The sequence below is a fragment of the Ursus arctos genome, unplaced genomic scaffold (genome assembly GCF_023065955.2).
Source record: "Ursus arctos isolate Adak ecotype North America unplaced genomic scaffold, UrsArc2.0 scaffold_3, whole genome shotgun sequence".
Lineage (NCBI taxonomy): Eukaryota > Metazoa > Chordata > Mammalia > Carnivora > Ursidae > Ursus > Ursus arctos.
Window position 1 is genome coordinate 73,455,254 of NW_026622985.1, and position 20,054 is coordinate 73,475,307.

Below are 20,054 nucleotides of genomic sequence, written 5' to 3' on the forward strand. Positions count from 1 at the left end.
GTAATCTCTGGAGAAAGAGTTGTTGACCAAAAGCACACATCACAAAAATTACCCAACTTGACTTCATTAACCAGTAAATTTTCAAAAAATGTTTGAGATATAGGGGCGCCTGGGTGGCTCAGTCGTTAAGCGTCTGTCTTCGGCTCAGGGAGTGATCCCAGAGTGCTGGGATCGAGCCCCACATCGGGCTCCTCCACTGGAGCCTTCCTCTCCCACTCCCCCTGCGTGTGTTCCCTTTCTCGCTGGCTGTCTCTCTCTATCAAATAAATAAATAAAAATCTTTTTAAAAAATGTTTGAGATATAAACACAGGTTTGGCCAACACATTTTTATTTAGTTGAATGGGAGTCTTGAAATAAAGTATCATATTCTCTCACCACAATCTCAGAAGAAATGATGTGCCTTTAGCTTGAATAAAATTGGATTTAAGAAAAACTATGCTGTCTTTTCTTGTTTTTTTTTTTTTTTTTGTCTCATTCCACCAAGTTTTAGCAAAAACTTTCTCTGGTCAAAGTTTAGAAACACTGCTTAAGGACATATGTAGATTAGATTCAGAATAATTAACTATGATAATTTTCTGCGCTTGGGTAGAGGGAGTTACTCTTCCATATAGTCAAAAACAAGGACTCTGGGCAATCACCGAGAAGAACTTTGCCAAGAGTGACTGGCTCTGCAAATTATGTAGCCCAACAGACCAATCTGTGTCCAGGATTAACACCGTATCATAAAATATCACAATCCACCATTTCAAAATCCAACTAAAATCAACTACGGAGCATTCTGAACTTCTTGTGTAAAATGAAACAAAGAAAATACTAAAAATGATTTTACATTTGTCATTTCCCTAAATATCTAATTTTTAAAAAGAAAAAACCATCTTAAGAGTATTATAAATGATGAATTACTGATGTTATGAGTAATACTAAAATTTTCGGAGAAACATTTTTTGTATTTTTAGTATTTTCCTTTTGTAAACTTGTTCTAAAAGCTACAGATATGCCATAAACATCACACATTAACTCACACATAATTTGACATCATGCATTTTACATAAGTCATTGAATATCCATAGAAAACATATGTAGTAAAAAAGACTTCACTTTCTAAAAATCATAAACTACTACATTTCCAAGCCAGGCTTTTCAAGTCCTTGCACTCAGAGAAAACCTACTTCTCTCATTTCCTAAGGACATGTGTTTTTCTATGTTGATGACAAAAGTACAGTTCTTGGAACTCAAACTCCATCCACAATAGAACAGCCCATTTATCTGGCCTTGTCAGGAAATGAGGTGCTCCACAGAAATGACTTTTCCAAATAACTTAAGCATACCATGTTCAGTGCCAAATATTTTTTTTATTTTAATAAGTCGCTGAACTATTTCTCTCTTTTTACATAGTTGTTTTTCTTTGTCAACAGAAGATACTAGATTGGTAGTGAAATTTTCCCTAAAACTCCCCTACACGAACCCACCATTATGCCTCACACATAACTGTGGTCTAGACCTCCTTGCAGGTTTCCCACCTCCTTTAAAATCACATTATGAGATAAAGCCACTCTTGCTAGCGTCATGTCAAATTGGAAAATACCACCACCATTTTACCTACAAAGCAAGTGAAGTTTTCACAGGTCAAATAACTTGTGGAGCCCATAGACTAGCGTGTGGCACGGCCTATTTATTCCAAAGCTTGTTCTCCAACTGTGAAGTTAAAATAAGTAAGGAAATACATTTTTAAAAATCAGTTTTTTAAAAAGATATTAAAGAAAGATCCCTAGGGCTTATGTGAGAGTCCTCTACACTGAGGTTCGTGCCCAGAACTACACTGAAGGAGTCGTCAGGACAACGGGGGCCTGATGATGTCACTTTTAGCTCTACAATTTATTTTGGGAGCAGGGTGTTGTGGGATGAACTCTGTTCTCCCCCTCCCAAAATGCATGTGGAAATTCTAACCCCCAGAATGTGACCATGTTTGGAGATAGGATCTTTACAGAGGTAATTAAATTAAAACAAGGTCGCAAGGGCGGGCTCTAATTCCATATGACGGATGTCCTTATAAAAAGAAAAAATTTGAACATAGACACATATAAAAGGAAGACGATGTGAAGACACAGGGAGAAGACTGCTGTCTATAAGCCAGGAGAAAGGCCTCTGAAGAAACCAACCCTGCACACCTTGATCTCAGACGTCTAGCTTCCCAAATTGTGAGCCGATGTTTTGTTTCAGCCGCCCAGTTTGTAGTTTATTATGGCCACAGCCCTGACAAACTAACACAGGGGGCTTTTAAAAACTCTTTCAGGTGCCCAGAGCTCTTCCCCCTCCTTGTGTAATGAAATAGGCTTATGATATGGAGGAGGGAACTTACCATGCAATAAAGCTAAAAACATATGTACTACCATTTGCAACGCTATACATTGTCTATCAAGATGGAGCCCCTCGAAAAATTTGCTTTGTTTTTTTAACGTGGATTATCATGGTCTACTACAGAAATCCCAGAAAATAAAGAGGCAGCTTCCACCCAGGACAGTAGCTGACCACAGCTTACTATAAATTCCCTAACATCTCACCTATTTTCCCTTCATGTTGTTTTTAGTACAAATGAACAGTAAACAAACAAAGCCAGGAAGCATTTAAATAAATAGGAAATCTGTGTCACAATGATAATTTTCACCATCTCAACAACTGTAACACAAAGAGCCAGATTTGGAGATTATCCTCTGCCCATATCCCAGACAGAGTCACTGAGCAGAGGGGCGGATATCCATCCCGTAAGACACCGGCTCTCACAGGCCTTGTGGCCCAGCTCAAAACAAAAGGAAAGGAAATAGGTATACTTGGTCACCCGGGAATCTCCAATCACAAGGAAACTGCTTGGGAGAGGAGCTTGATTTGAAGCAAGACCAGAGGTGAACTGTAAGTCACCAGATCTTAAACATCTACATAGAGTCCGTGTTTGAGAAGATGAGTGGGCTATATGCAAGTTAGGTAAGAAAATCAAAAAGCACCTACGCTTTAGAACGCTACAGTCAATAACCACAAGCTAGATGAGATCAAACTCATGGTCCCATTTAATCTTCTCAACAACCCGAGGAGGCAAGTACTTGCATTATCCCTGTTTCACAGATGAGCAGACTGAGGCTGAAGGAAGCTAAGTAAATTATAGAAGCTCGTGGAATAGTAAGCAGCAGAGCCAGGATTTGAACCAAGATCTTTCTGACTAGAAAGCTCATACTTTTAATGATAGACTGATGTTTAATTCCCAAACAAGAGCCAGTATTAAAAAAAAATGTTTTAACTGTTTAAAATAAAGACAGCTCTAAAAGTCACGAAAAATTATCTATTCAAATAAAACTTGGATATTTATCAAGAAACACTCATAAAAAAGGAAATTTCATAGAAGTTGAGCAAAATGGCTTTTAAGAAATTCTTCAAATGTATGTGAACCACGTGAGATGAGGGGGAAATGGTGTACACAGGAAGACAAGCAGGGCACGGAGTCACCTAAGGAATTTCTCCATAAAGAATTATACCAGCGGTAACCGAAACACAGGCTTAACTTTTCAGCACAGAGAGAATGACCAAAGGCAAAGCTTTGAACATTTGTTTTGAAAGTGTGCCATTTATTCCATACCCTCGACCTCAGAAATTGTAGCACTTACCTCTCTCTGGAAAAAATTCCAAGCGTGAGTAAGCCATCGGTATCTAGGTAAGCCATAATTTGTCATTCTGGCTTTCAAAGTGACCATGTCTGACCACTGAACTGGGACCTGGAGACAACAAACAAAATATCAACAACTGGAAAATACAAACACATTCAGACACACACACATTCCCACATTCTCAATATAATCACTCACACTCGCACGCATAGTTGGAATGTATTGCCATTAACAAGCACTGTTTTAAATTTATATTTGTTTGCGGCCTAAATTAAGCTCAAGGTTATTAGCTACTCATTGAACAATCTCCATATGTAGATGTTTGCAGTAAACGAGGAAGTTCTTTACATTAAGCAAAGAAAAAAGATTAGATCATTAAATGCCAATGTCAAGCTGAAGGAAATCACACAACAAGCAGTTTACTGTCTATCCTACAGGCCCAGCTGAAGAGCTCCTCCTAACAAATGATCCCTGCCCAGAAATGCCCTTGGAGTTGATTTCCTAATGCTATGGAGTCAGTCTTTGAAGGGACTGCAAGGGCGCCTGGGGGGCTCAGTCAGTTAAGCGTCTGCCTTTGGCTCAGGTCATGATCCTGGGGTCCTGGGATGGTCCTGGCATGGTCCAGGGATGGTCCGGGATCGAGCCCTACATCAGGCTCCCTGCTCAGGGGGGAGTCTGCTTCTCCCTCTCCCTTTGCCTCTCTCCCTGCTTGTGCTCTCTCTCTCTCTCAAATAAATAAATGAAATCTTTCTATAAAAATGAAGTGACTGCAGATTGTAGTACCAAAATAAAGGGAAAAGAATTAAGAAGGGAAAGAATTCAGTTCAAGTCATGCCTCACTCTGGAATAAGTGTGTAAACATCTTTCCAAAAACTGGATTTTGGACACATGCTAGAGATTTAGGAAGAATGCCTCTCAAATTAAAGCACTTTTTGTGCTTCTAGTCTCAAGTCACCTAGCACCGTGTCGTGTCCCTTAATAGAGTGTTTAATCATGACAGACCTTAAGGTATACAACACAGCGGCCCGCTGGAAATCTCGTCAGCCCATCACGCAGTGCTTTATCTGCAGCGCCCCGGGGGGAAATGGACACATACGCATCCTAGTCTCACCACACATGTGCTATTATGTTTAGAATACGTAACTGGGAAACGGGACAGATATCCATATCTGATGTGTGTAGTAATACAGACGAGGCTTAGCCAAGCAAGCTTCACACTAACTCAAGATTAGGACTATTTTGCAATCTTATTTTAAAAATAGCAGTATCAATAGAAGTAGTTTAAAAATTCCTGACCACTAAAGTTCTTTGTTGTTTTCCTTTGTTAATTTTCTTTTTTATTATTTGGAAATGTACATACAAAAGAAAATATACCAACACCTGGGCACACAACTTTTTCCCCCAAAAATGGTCTGACTGAGTGTACTTCACATGGTTTCAACAAAGTTCAGGGAACTAAACCAAAATTCAAGCTACTCACTATCAGTTATTATTTCATATCCCTTTGAGTATGAAATAAATGGAAATGAAGTAAATCTCTAGAAATTTATAATCTGAAACAGTTAATATTATTGACAGATTTTTCTGAAGAAGGAATAATGAATAGGAGGTGGCCATGCATAAACAACAGAAATAACGGGGAAACAGACTGATTTCAAATCTCTTGATTTGGTTATTAGAACAGTCTTATTTTAAATTTTATTTTACAAAATAAATATAAGTCGTTTCCCTCTTGTAAACCACAATCGATGTGAGACCAAATATGGCAAGAAACAGAGGAGATCATTGAGGTTCTGGCACAAAATACTGTGATTTGGCCATAAAGGAAAACACACACTTAACTGGCTTCTTGCAAGGAACAGCTAAGAGCACAAAGCCCATTCTATGCAAAGGCTGGGTTCTGCAAAATTTACCAGCTAATAAACTTTAATGGCACTTTTCATTCACACTGCTATTAGTGCAAAAGCAATAAAAAAATTCTGACAAACTTTTTTTCCAAAGGACTATTTTCCACATTTCACTTCAAAACAGCCCCAACAGCCCTTGCTTTATCCTGGTGACTTAATGGGGAAGGTTTACATAAGCTAACAGTGATGTATGCATTCAACTGAAATGGCAGCATGTACCCATTTAGTACCGCTATGATACCCGGAAGATATTTGCAGATGGCCCCCAACAAAAGAGAAGAAAGTATCTTCTAGAATTAGATTATATTAGAATCAAAACATTTCCTTTCAAATCCCTTCAATTAATTCATTTCATATTTGTTATAAGTTGGGAGATGTATCATATAGTAGTACATATAACATAAAAGCGATTCAAACTGTTTCAAAATCCATAGAAAGTAAACTCATTTCTAAAACCCTTTTAATGGTCAAAAAGAACATAATCAAAAGCTGTGGTGAAGGGATCAGGGATTAATTCTACTACTACTGTCTATTGCTTGAATGTCAAGGAGATACATGTACTTTCTGAAAACAAAAAATTTGAAGCGACCATCTTTTTATCAATAAAATCCAGAAACTGAGTCTGGAACCAACTACTCTTTCACTCTCCGAAATACGCGAAGTTTCTAGGGATGGCGTGAAAATACGATTCTCAAAGACAGCAAGAACATTCCTATTTTAACAGGAGATTTCATTTTGAAGAGAGTTTTTAACCTGTATTAAACAAGTCAGAATCTGCCCTGACTTTTCAATTTTTAATAGAGAAGAACCCATAAATTCTCTCTTCTTACTAAGAGCTGTCAGACATGGGAAGCATGAGTGTTTTCAGCCAGGTTCAGATGTGTGGCAGCACCAAAGCATCGTTTACATGCAAATTAGAGTATGCAAAGCACCCATTAGTCTGTAATTACTGCTTAGTATTCAAAACAGTCTCACAGTACAGTAACACATTCCCCACAGAATCTTTAATAACTGTATCAGTACCGAAAGGACTTCACTTTTAGCACACAACTGCTAAAATGCCTCTGAAACAAATACAAAAGAATCTCCCTCTCTTCTTCAAAGTTCCTACACATTAAAATGTCAAAGGGTTACGTGGGGAACTTGTCTCAAATGCGAGTGCCCCGTCTCTACCCCTTCTTCCTCTGCCTTTCCCTCTATTCTGATTTAGCAGATCTGGCCTCTATTGTGCCTTTTTAAGAACTGCCCTGGGTGACTCCTCCTGTAGACAGTCCAAGGACTACTTGTTGAAAAACATCATCTTCCCGAAACAGAATTTCTCTATGATGCCTGGAGTGGAAAAATCTGGCCGGCCATCATGAGAGCAGCCAGCAACCAGACATGTAAAGGGGCTCAGCGTCACCGGTGATAAATGCACCAACTGTCACCAATGAAGTGGACAAACATTAAGAAAGTAATAACGCCCTGTGTGAGCAAGGCTGAAGCTTGACAAACCCAATATGACTGGTAAAATCTTCAGACTGAGAAACCCTTATCCGTGTTCATTCTCACATAGCTCTAAAAGTTGATTTCAACTGATAAAATGAAAGAGAAAAAATGCTTAAGAGCTGTTTTCATGTAGCCAAGTTTCAAACAGTGTTTCTAGGCTGAAATGAACACACAGCAACTCTTCAAATATACTTCTTAAAGAAAGATGGCTCAGCCTGTTGGGAACCGAAGATTCCTGCTTCCTCGTCATCAGGGTACAGCTGAGGTGGGCATTTTATGAGGCTTACATGCAGATTTCCAAGCTTTCCCAGATCTTGTTGTAAATGCGAATTTTTCCTATTATACATTCAGAAGTTGGCAAAATTATTTTTTGGACGCATATTATTTCTAGTCTATTATATCCATGTTTAAGCAACCTGTGGAATTCAAGACATATAGTACAGCAAATAAAATATTACAAATTATGATTTGGAACTATGCTTTAGACACAGACAAGAAAATGTTAATTTTCAGAAGTATTGGGACCATCATTGTTATCATACAGTATAAACATTCAAATCAGGGGAGCTGGGTGGCTCAGTGGATTGAGCCTCTGACTTGTGATCTAGGCTCAGGACTTGATCTCATGGTCATGAATTCGAGCCTCACATCGGGTTCCACGCTGGGCGTGGAACCTACTTAAACAAACAAACAAAAAACATTCAAAATCATAACCATGTGCCTAAACAACTCCAAAGTATATGGTTCAGAAGGCTGAACTGGATATTGTTCCAGATCATGACTATTTCCCACTTTGGACTCACCATAATTTCCTGCTCATATGTCCAAACACCACAAGCCAGTTCTACACAGAAAATGACAAGCAAACTTCCAAAGTACTGTAGAAGAACAAAAAATTAATGCTGTTAGGATAGAATACAAAAAAATATGGTCATCAGAGACAAGCTAAATATTATTCAGCATCGTTCACTCAATGGACAAGAAAACAGAGGCACATATTTAATAAGCTCCCTTGGGAGGTGTTGAGAAAAGTGTCCACAAATTTAGAAAAATGTACAGACAACATTCGATACTCACCTAAATGGGCCATTTGACTAGTGCTCTATTTATCAAGCACTTTCCTAATTCACTCACTCAAGGATCTTGTGAAAGGGATAGGACTACCTCATTTTACAAATGACAAAACTAATGCAAAAAGTAGACAATGTGAGCTGCTCAAAAATGTGCATAGTAAATTTGGGGGGGCTAGAGCCTTGCGGCTGTGTTCCTTGTGTCGCACCTCCACACCCCTCCAGCTGTGGGGGTACCTTTGCAGAAATAAACAGTAAAAGCGGAAGAAAGAATGGGCTCCCTGAAAGTTCTCTTCACTAATTCCGGCAGAAATAATGGCGTCATGGATCTTCCACTCCTTCTGTGTCACTAGGTCAGGGTGGGGGTACCTGGTAGTGATGATTATTGACTAACCCCCTGTACTGGAATGACATCTCCCTTGAGGGCAGGAACTTCATTGTGACAAAGTGGGTGCTAAGTAAATATTTGTTACATGAAAGGATAAATGAAAACAAAGCAGAGCGATATCCTAGTAGAAGACTGGGAGCTGCCTTGGGCTGGGTGATCTTTACGAAGGTAATTTTTAAGATGAGTCAGTAATGACAAGGAGAAGGCAATGCTGGTAAGATTTGTGGAAAAGCAATCCAGGAACAGGAAATACCAAATGCAAGGCCACGTTTTGGGTCAAGCCAGTTAGTTAAGAACTCAAGGTAACTGGAGCACAGGAGGGGGCGGGGTGGGCACAACCAGTGTAAGTAGATGACGATGAGAAGATAAAGAGCCAGATCTCCAAGGGCAGTAGAAAGGATTTTGGCTTTTATTCTAAGTGTAATCAAAATCCAGCAGCATGTGACGGTCTGACATACATTATAAAAAACATAATTCTGGCTGTTTTGTAAAGAAACAACCTGTAGGAAAGCAAAGATGTGGTCAGGGCAACTAAATAAAAAATTGCTGAACTAGGATGGTAGCAGGGAAATGGGGGGGGGGTGGAAGGATAATAGGATTGTGAGCCGTCAAAATGTGAACGCTGAGTTTCTTTGCTCATGATTTTTGCCAAAAAAGGGGAGGAGGAAATAAAAGATCTAGAAAATTGAGCTTATTTGCTACTACTTTTAGGATATATCCCTATGATTTAAAAATATAAATCACTGCTATTAGTTTTAATTTGCTTCTTTCATATAAAGACATAAATTATATATATATATATATATATATGGCTGCATAATATCTTAGATAAGAACACAGTTTGAAAATCAAAATTGGTTCAAAAGATAAAGTAATATTTCCTTAAGGGTATCCCATTCTAGAAGCACTTTTATTTTCAGTATATGCAGTACTCTTGGTCAGCTTCCATCTACTCAAATCTCATTGCCTTACTTTAAAGATTTTAGCCTTAAAATGATGATTAGAAGAAATTTTGTGAACACAAGTACTCTCAAGTCAGTTTTCCTCCAAACTATCATGGTTTATGTAAGAGATTTTTAAACATGAACAATACCACATGTGCACCTTATGTTACAAAGAGACCAAATATTCAATAACTGTACGCTAGATCCATTTTTTCTACCTTTGATAAGACCCTACAAGACAGTAAGACTTCAGAGAAAAATTACACCATGGGATATTTTTGTTTTCCCAAATCCCTACCCTATTTTTTTTTCAAAATTGATGTTTGCTTATGATGAAAACCAAAGCAGCCCTGAAAAGGCAACACATCCCTAAAATAAAACATGAACATGGCCGCTAGTGCTGGTCAGGAGATAACTTTACCGTGCCTTGGGGATCACCATGCAGATTTCTGCATTGATTTTATACCCTTTTAGGTCCCTCTTGAGTCACTTCTCTTGTTTCTCGCCTCCTGGAGTCACCGGCCAGTTTACGACCTCTGTGCTGTAGGAGCAGAAGGGCCCCGAGCACAGAAGCGAGGGCAAAGTGCCCGGATGTAAGCAATACTCGCAATACCTGAGTAACTCTACCAGGCCTTCGGATCCAAACCGTGTAGTAACCACGTGCACGACAGCACCTCCGATTTCTTACAGCGAGCTTTGCCATGGGTTAGCAACACCGTAACTTAAGCGTCCCCAGGCATGCATAAAGTATATATAACAAAACAATCTCTCATTAAAAACTCAAAACGAGGGGTGCCTGGATGGCGCAGTCGGGCTCCACGCTCAGGGCAGAGTCTGTTTGAGATTCTCTCTTCCTCTTTCCCTCCCCTCGTGCACTCACGCGTGTGCGGGCTCTCTCTTGCTCTCTCTCTCTCTCTTTCAAATAAATAAATAAGTCTGAAAACAAAAACAAAAACAAAAAACAAAAAACTCAAAACTGAAATTACCCTTCATGGGGAGGAGGGTGTCTCCATAAGCTGGACACTCCTTTAACTCTGGGAAAACTCCAAAATGATTTTATCTTTCAGATTTCCAATGATGTCATTTGATGCAAGCTCTTCCGTATGAAACAGTTCTCCTGTCTTTAGTCTACTTATACGCAGGAGCACAGATTATTTGATCTTCAGATTGAAAATACAAGTTCCAACCACGCTGTAAAACTTTCTTGGACCAAATTAAATCTAAACTTTAATTCAAATCATATATATGAATATGAATATATATATTATTTTGCAAACGATGCTACAGCTTCACGGTCAGCTGCCCTTGCTCTGCTGTCATTGTGTTGGCCTCACACATCCAGTCTTCTAATTCCAAGGAAAACATTACCCCAACTTTTTCTTTTCCAGTGAGCTCCGAGGCCTCGATGGTCATCCTCCTATTGACTAGCCCAGAGAATCACTCTGCCACGATTTCGTTTAGGGCTGGATCTGAGTGAGGCATTGATTAATCCGTAGTTTGAACAGAACAAAGCTAGCAAAGAACAAAGCAACAGCTCCCGCTGCCCTCTGCTATGGTACCACGCGCACATCCATATCGTGTTCCATGGCGAAGCCATCCGTCGTCCTCGGCAGTACTGGGAACATGGACGTGTCTGCCCTGACAGTGTCAGCCTGTGTCTCTGGCGCTGCTCCTTTCCCCGTGCACACGCCTGGGTGAGATGGTCTGTGCCAATCTGGTGTGCAGACCAATCTGCCCCTTTCACCTCCTTGGGTGCTGTCCTTCCTGAGTGGTGGGAAGAGCTCAGAATTTGGAGTCGGAAGACTGAAGTTCAAACCCAGCTCTAAACACGCTCTGTGACCTCTGGCAAATCATTCAGCTGGCCTGGCTTCAGTTTGCCCGTCTGTGTCACAAAGATAAAAATAAAGCCCTCTTCGCTATTATGATCAAAGCTGATGTGAAACATGGGAAAGTGGTTTGAAATTTTTTTAATTTTAAATTTGTAAAACATATACAAATGCTGTCCTGAACCATTCTGTGCAATCCAATCCAATATCGACTTGTCCTCTCTGCTCGTACAGACAGGGCCTGCATTCCCCACAAAGCGACGCGGTTTCTTCCTCATCATCGTTCTCCAGCGATTGCCCTCTCGTTCTTTACCACTTGATTTTTCTCCATCCCTCTGTGTATAGCAGGGCTCCCCTGCCTGCTGTGCACCAGGCCTCAGAGGCTTTGGCTTTTAAACCAGTTGGCTGCCTCACACACAGGCCACAGAGCTCACTTAACTGCCAGACCATCGGTTCTGGCTGGCAGGGCTCTTGTTCTTAAGCACTATTTTATCCCCAGTAAGTACCTATCTCTAAGCAGCACCTGTCACACAGCAAGTCGTCAATAAATGTTTGGTGGAAATAATGATTAGTTTACCAACTAAAAAGATTTCCTTGAGATTCTCTAATTTGAACGGAGTTTCCTGCAAACATTTGATTCCCTTTGACTTCTGCTTACACATTTAACGAAGTTTTAAATATTGCCTTTTCTGTTTTACTGTTGTCCTCCTGGCGGATTATTCTATGACAATCCAGTGTGCCTTTAAACATTTGGGACAATTTAATGAAGCTAAAGAAAAGGGGCCGTGTGCGGACTCCCCTGTCTTTCCTCAGCTACTAAGGACTAAACATTTCAAACAAATGAAGGATGAGAAACTGGTGTTTATACAAGGAAATTAGAATGCGATCATTTGCATGACAAACTATTTTATTTGCTTGAAAAATTATTCAATACAGAGTTCCTTAAAATAGCTAAGTTCCTCTACTGTAATTAAACTAAAATTTGTGTTCAACGAGTAAGTTTTTTCTTTAACTATTTGTTCATGAAAATAAAACTGCATCAAATGAGGCAAGCAGACAATAGGACATACCCCCCAAATGATGCAATTAATTAGTGATTTTTTCCCCCACCAAATCTCTCACGCTGAGACTAATTACCTTCAGTTAAAAAATGAGAACCCTCTAGAGGCACCTGGGCGGCTCAGTTGGTTAAGTGGCTGCCTGCAGCTCTGGTTATGATCGCAAGGTCTTGGGATGGAGCCCCCCCCACAACCCCCACCCCCCCCCCCCCCCACACACACACACGGGACTCCCTGCTCAGCGGGGAGCCTGCTTCTGCCCCTCCCTTCTGCTCCTGCACCCGGCAGGTGTGCTCTCTCACTCTCAATCTCTCTCTTAAATAAATAAAATCTTTAAAAAAAAATGAGAGCTCTCACTGGGTTGGATAAAAGAAGATCAAATAAAACATTGTCTGTGAAATTGCTTTGTTGACTCTTTTTAAACTAGACAGATGAGAAGAACATGGGCTCTGACATAAAATAGACTTGGCTTTAGATTCTGGCTCCTGTACATATCAGTTGGATGAACTCAGGCAAACCACTAAGCCTCAGTTTCCTGATTTGTAAGATGAGAACACTAAGAATTACCTTGCGGTGTGGTGCTAAGGATTCAGTCGGGTAGAGTGCTGTTGCGTGGTAAGCACTCCCTAAATAGTAGCTCTTATAACCACATCACAGCATCTGTTAGAATACAAACTCAATGAGGACAAGAGGTACCATTTTGGCTTAAATACGTAGCATGCTGACTGGCGTAGAGCAGGTCCTCGAGGCCCGATCTTGAATCGGTGCGCTGTGATCAGCGGGTGGTGCTAACACTGTTTATCTCCTTTGACCAGGATCAGTGACACTCCCGCTAAGGGACATTTAATCCCACAAGCTATTTGACAAAATCTTTACAAAAATCCCTATCCAGTGAGAATATAGCTGGCATTTTTCCAAACATCTTTATTAGGAAGCCAAGCAGGAAGTGGTGGGTGGGGAGCCTAACTTCTTTTTATAAAGGACTGAAACCAATTTGTATTTTTAAACTAAGACTGGCCAAGAAATGATAAGAAAGGCACAGGTTAACCACTCCGTTTGTCCACTGGAAGTATTTGAGGAGGAAGAGAAGGACATGAAATCCCACCTTCCTCTTTAAGCCCTTGGTGACTTGCAGGTAAATGCATCCCCAATAGAAACAGAGAGGATTTATTCCTCACTATTAAAGGTTATTTCGTCTGATTATATGTATACAGACAAAACAGTAAAATCTCAAGGAGGTCCCTTCTTAAATAAACATTTACTTATAAAAATGATTTGGTTCCCTGATACCACCCACCCCAGGATTTCCTCCTAAAGAAAGCAGATTAATAAACATATGCCCCTATTCCTTCACCCTCCTGAAATTTCGATAAAATTAAAATAAAGGATCTTTTTTTTTAAGGCATAAGCCCAGGGATAAAGGAAAAGGAGACAGCAAGTATAGTTTGGAACGTGCAGATTTCTCAGCAGTCCCCCAAAAGCTGAAGGCTTAACCCGTAGTGCGGAAAGTTGAAAACAACAGAATCCCGCAAATGCTCAGACATTGGCAGCTAGGATACCTCTGGACGTGGACGAAGGTGGGGCTAAAAATAGAATGACTTGTTGCAAACCTTTTCAGGAAGAAATTAGACCCCAGGTCCCTTTCCCCACATGAGGTAGCTGGGTGACTACCCAGACCCATCAGTACAGAAGGTGAGGGTATTTATTCTGTGGAGACAGGAAAACACAGTCGCAGGACGGGGGACCCTAGATACAGTGGAGGGTAAAGCATAGAACTGGAAAAGAGAATTGAAGTTCAAATTTACATACCTTTTCCACAAAGGTTCAAAACTCCAATCAAACCAAAATATGCATTGGATTTCTAGTAGAATACTAGAAGTGAAAGGGCAATGGAGGAACGGCTTCAACATTCTGAGGGAAAAAAACTGATTTCTAACCTATAATTCCATCGCAATTAAAATTATCATGAGAAAGCAAACAAAACCATTTTTAGCCATATAGGCTTTTAAAAATTTATCTCCTCTGCGTGCTTCGTTAGGAAACTACTGGAAGATGTGCTCCCTAAAATGTGAGACTGAACAGAAGAGGACAATGACTTGGAATCTAAAAAACAAGGAATCTAAACCGAGAGACAAGCAAAGGAAATCCCAGAATGGTAGTAATGGGATAGCCCATGATGGCAAGGGTTTCAGCAGGCCTAGACTGGAGCAGGTCTAGAATGTTCTGAGACAGATTTCTTTAAAAAAAAAAAAATCAATATATATTCGAATATGTAAAGAGAACAGTTACACCAGCGTGAGTTCAGAGTTGAATTACACAGAAATACACAGAAAATAGAGTTATGCTAATTCCAAGAAAAACAAAGTATTATTCCAGAAAGAAAAATTAAACGCAGTACTTTCCTTGGCCCAGCTGAGAATAGCATTTACATAGTTATAATCTTAAAGACTGATCTATCCAGAGTTATAACATATCTGTGTTGAGGTGTGATAGGAAGTTTGCACGAGAAGTTGGGGCACGGGGGCAGGAAAGGGTGCCAGATCTCCATCTTAAGAAGTTCTTCATCGTAAGAAGTCAATGGGTAGTGCTTAAAGCTAAACGCTCAAAGAATGAGAAGAATTACATAAATATGAGATTTAGAGATGGGGAAGTAAATTCTAAGGGCATCTGCTAAAACAAAATTGAACGTGGCTGCCTCTTGGAGTGGAAAATCGGAGGGTGGAAGACTACTATTTCTCATAATAAGGCTTTGAGAATTAAATTAACTGTAAATGATGAAGCACTTCGGTAAAAGTAAAAGCAAAATTAGAACAAACAATAGTCCCCCTGAAGCCTTGACACCAAAGAGAAGGAGGTTGGAGGCGGAAGGATTATCTGTGTTTTACACAGAAAAAGTTATTCAAAAGGCTGAGAATGATAAGCGGCGCAATTATACTTCATGGTTACTGGAACTAAAGGGGGTGGGTGGCAACTGGAAACTCTATGCTCAGGCGCTGTCATCCTTTCGCTAAATGTACCTTCCGTAGCTCAAAATAGGAGTGCTGTAATAAAATACAAAAAGTGTATACTTAAATGTGACTTGGAGACCCAACCCGGCGGTATCTCTCGTTCACTCGACCCTCTTTGGCAGTTTGGATCTCTCCTGCAATACTGCTCATTGAAACCACACATGCGGTCTGCTTAAATCAGTGTGGGTTGGATTATTTTCCACGACAGTTCATTTCAGTCACAAAATGATGAAGCTTAGAACTCTATGTTATGGACAATTTCATTCGATGAAGGAGGCCTGGATTTAGTTCATTTTCTGGAAAGAGATATATATGTTCGTATATTCAAGTATGGTGATTATAGAGCAGTAAAAGTATATAAAGTGTATTGAAAGTATGTGAAAATATACTTCTATAACTATATGCTTGAATCTACTATATGTGCAAATATGTGTGAGTGCACAGATGCACATACATGCATGCACAAATAATTTATTGTGCCACAGATTTACATGCACTATATAATGTACTCCTTAAAAAATGTTACAAAAACATCATTATCTCTATTTTTTAGAAAGAGAAAATGGAGTTATAGGCACATTCATCCACAACGGAGAGGCAACAGACCACTAAGTCTTTCAGAGCACAGGCTCTGAAGTCGAGCATCCTAGATTCAGATCCCAGCTTTACCTCTTAATAGTTGGGCAGACCACTTAACTTTTCTGCGTTTCAATGTCCTTATCTGTAAAATGGGGATAACAATAGTGCCAAGCCCACAGTCTGGTTAGCAGAATTTAATGAGCCAATACATGTAAAACGCACAACAGTGGCGGGCCCATTGCACGTGTTCTGTTAGGGATGGGGGGGGTAGCAATACCTCATGAGCCACCATCTCTAGACCCCCAACTTCTGAATATGTTCACGCGTGTTTATACAAAACCTCTCTTACCTTTGAACTAATGGGGAATGACTTAAAACCTTATGTTCCCATCTTTGATCTCTCCTAGTTGGAAAAAAAAAAAAGAATGCCAATAATATCACAATTTTAAGGATAGCAAAAAAATCTCCTTTTTCTTTCCACCTCTGATGACTAGTTAAAGGCACAAATGCTGCTTTAATTGCTATGTAAAATCCTTGACAAGTTATATCAAAAATTCCATCTTTTCTTTTTATGTTTTGAACTTATATTAAGTCAGTCAGACCAGCTTCTTCCCCGTAGTAAAATTAATTTTTCTTCTTATTCACATTTTACAATTTTATAATAAAGTCTGGAGCTATGTAGCCAATGAGGGCTTAACTGTTCATTAAATGGAACTTTCATAAAAGTTCTAATAAATGAAAGTGATTTATTTTCTTTTTACACCTTTAATTCTTCACTGTTAATAACCAATAATGATAAAATTTCTAAGAAAGTAATATTTATTTTGTATAAAATATCAAATAATTTTCACTTTTGGGAAAATAGATTAATTTTTAAATTTTCATTTGTAACTCTTCTCAGTCTAATAAAAACATTTAAAAGCAATCTGTCCTAACAAACAAAGCCAATCAATGTTTGAGTGCTGAAATTCGGAGAGTATTAAATTTTATAAGCAGTTGAGAAATATAGGAAAAATATTTTTGATTACTAAGAGCATTTGTATAAAAAATACATTCTATTAATACAAAACTTCTATATTCATTCTATGCAGCTTTATTGAGAGTGAAAGCATAAAAAACCCCTATATCCAACCTACCACAAATAGACCAGGCACTTATTTTCCAAACTGCTTTTCTATGTAAATGCCAAGTGGAAATTAATTTTTGCACTAAAACAAAATTGTCATGTTTTCCTTGAATACGTTTACCTAAGTCTCTCTGTGCAAGCAAGCAGATAATCAACCAAGCATCGCAGATTACCTTCAGTGAGAACATGTTTCCCTGAGAAAAAAGTAAAAATTATAAACACTGTGGAAGTTATTTTAACCTGCTACTTTATTAATTTATAAGTAAAAACTCAGGTCATTTTATCTTAAATAACATTCAAAACAATTTGAAACCAGAAAGTCAGATTTGCTTATCTTGGAAAATTAGTACAACCTGAGATTCACCTCCCTCCAAATAAAAACGATTTCAAAATATAACGTCCTTTACTGGACATTTTAATATTTTTAAAACACGGTGCCTTTTGACTCCTATCTACATGCCACATACTCAGCACTTTTAATAAACAAAAAGCTTGATTAAAAGCCTGCTTCATGAAATGATAAATGATAAATTCCAGTCTCTACCCTGTCAAATAGTAAACTCTGCAAGCCTTCAGGGCTAAGTACCTCTATGTCAGTTGTTTATTTTTCCTTTCCTGGTGATTGGAGGTTTAAAAATATTATATTACTTATAGTTAGTAAATAAGAGAATTCCAGTGCCAAATATTTGTACAAGATAATGGAACAGCCGACATTCTGTTAAGAATCCGCTGGGACAAAACTACTAACAGTCCAAGAGTACTTGCTGCTTAAAATATACACCCACACAAAGCCTCTGTTTAAGCCTGGTCTCAAAACGATGTCATAGGCTTGGTACTTTCTGACGGCCAATTAATTATTCACCGTGTCCTATGCCTTTCTACAAATTCTTCAAAGAAAAGGCAACATTAAATATTCTTTCTTCTCAGAATCATAAATAGACTGAGAGCAGTCTAACTTAGGAAAAAGCCAGAACTATAAACCCATTTTTGAAGAAACACAGTCTTGTAACTCCTGAGCCCATACAGAAATTCAAGGTAAGGTATAAAAATACGGGCATGCTATGGTTCTTTTTCCTCCTTAGGATTGAATAAATATAGAAGAATATTTCTAATAACACCTTAGTTTATGCTCCCTTTCAATTTCATTTACACTGGTAATTGCTGATCTAATTTCTTTATCAAGGATGTTGCTGAAGTTCAAATTAGTACGTGTTTGTCTCATGCACTATTCAAACTAATTGAGAAAAATGTGTTATACCGCAGTCTGAGGGACTTAGCCAAGGGCTACGAGCTCCCAGGGTCAATGACCTGTATCATGGGAGGTAAAGCCTGAAGGGTGAGGCAGTAAAGGAGTTGGGTATGATGGACAGGTTACCATGTACACAGTTTCTATTGCTTCGTAAGCTAGGTCAGCTCAAGTGCGCATGCTCAGCCCTCACTCCAAAGACTTACAGGGTGTTACTGGTCTCTGAAGTCAGGGCTCTCTTAACATAGTAAGGGGCCATTCCTCAGAATTTGAGACAGGACTTCCCATCACCAGACCCTGGGCAGGAAAGTGCAAACGGGAAGGAGCTTTAGAAATATCCTGATCAACAATTGCCAAATGAACACCAGACTTAATTCTTATCCAGACTGTGCTTCTCACTCAGACGGGTCCAAATGTGGCTAGACCCCTCCCCAAAACAAGAGAGGCAGGAGCTCCTCATCGCAGGCACCTTTGGGACAATACCTTTTACAAGACAACAGGTTAGGAAATTTGCAATTTTAAAAGATGATGTTTTATTGGGCAGAAAGAGAGTTTATACTTTAATATCAGCCAGTAACTTTTGAACCTATCTGTAATTCTATGTCTGTGAAAGTATCTTCTTCTAAATCACAGTCTTTTAATTATTTGACCTTTATTTTCAGACAAGATAGGTACTTTAACTTATTTTTGTATATTCTCCAGAATAACCACAAACCCTATTTGTTAAAAAGGGTATTAAAATAAAATGTTCCCTTTAAATTGTACAAATCCATGTATATAAATATTTATTATAAGTACAGAGGTTTGCTTGTTTCTTGTTTTGATAAATCTATTCAAGTAAAAATACTTTCTTCCTAAACCAAAAATATATTTTCTTCCTTAAAAGAAGAAAGTATATGAGCATAACTCAATTCACAATCATGCTTAATGTTCGGGGAAAGACCATGTGTGAATAATGATAAAATCTTTAAACTCTCATCAAAGTTGTTCAAACATCAATAATTCAGTCTAATTGATAGAAGGAATAGTTGAAGTTAAATTGCATGAATTACAGAACGATTTTAAAGAAATGCACCCTTGTCACAACAAATATTTGAGCTATACCAATGTTGAAAAGTAGAGACCCTCCAAGACCTGCTTTTATAAACAGACCAACGATTATTTGAAGGGAGCGTATCCATTATCTGTGGGTAAATGATTCACACGCTTGAGAAGTTTGTTCTCGAACAAGTGAAGCAGTTCTACAACAATCCTCTGATATCAGTCAGTTGTTTATGTAACTTTTTCCCCCCGAGGCTGGCAAATTGCTGCAGCCCTCCAAAGAACTCCTGTTCTAACCCTTCCCCAGGAGTCCTTGAACCTGGCTTGTCTCCCTAAGGGCATCTTAACCCAGCACCCAGTTTCCTGGTATTTACTTCAGCTTGATAACCATATTTTTGCTATGACCCCTGAACTAAACACATCTAGATTAACATAACTTTTTTAATAACATATATCTGAAAAAAAATTCTAAGACCATAAGATAGACTTCCCCACCTGAGTACCTTTATTTCTTCATCAGTAAAGGCACACTGTTAGAATAAAGCATGTCTTCCATTCTCTCTCCTATCGTTAAAAAAAGGTTTCCTAAGGGGTGTCTGGGTGGCTCAGTTGGTTCAGCATCTGACTCTTGATTTCAGCTCAGAGTCCTGAGATCGAGCCCCATGGTGGGCTCTGCGCTCAGCACAGGGTCCAGCTCGAGATTCTTTGTCTCCATCTGC

The 20,054-nt window shown here is 39.0% G+C and overlaps 1 protein-coding gene across 6 annotated transcripts in view; it reads right to left on the bottom strand.

Moving 5' to 3' along the window:
- The window catches only part of TSPAN12 (tetraspanin 12), a 62,466-nt gene that overhangs the window by 18,882 nt on the left and 23,530 nt on the right, over window positions 1-20,054 (bottom strand). For all 6 annotated transcript variants that reach the window (XM_026510082.4, XM_044387877.3, XM_057304195.1 and 3 more), the window contains 2 exons: window positions 7,853-7,927; window positions 3,655-3,762 (listed from right to left, as the gene is read on the bottom strand). In XM_026510082.4, the coding sequence (XP_026365867.1) occupies window positions 3,655-3,762; window positions 7,853-7,927 (183 nt within the window). The remainder of the gene's footprint in view (window positions 1-3,654; window positions 3,763-7,852; window positions 7,928-20,054) is intronic.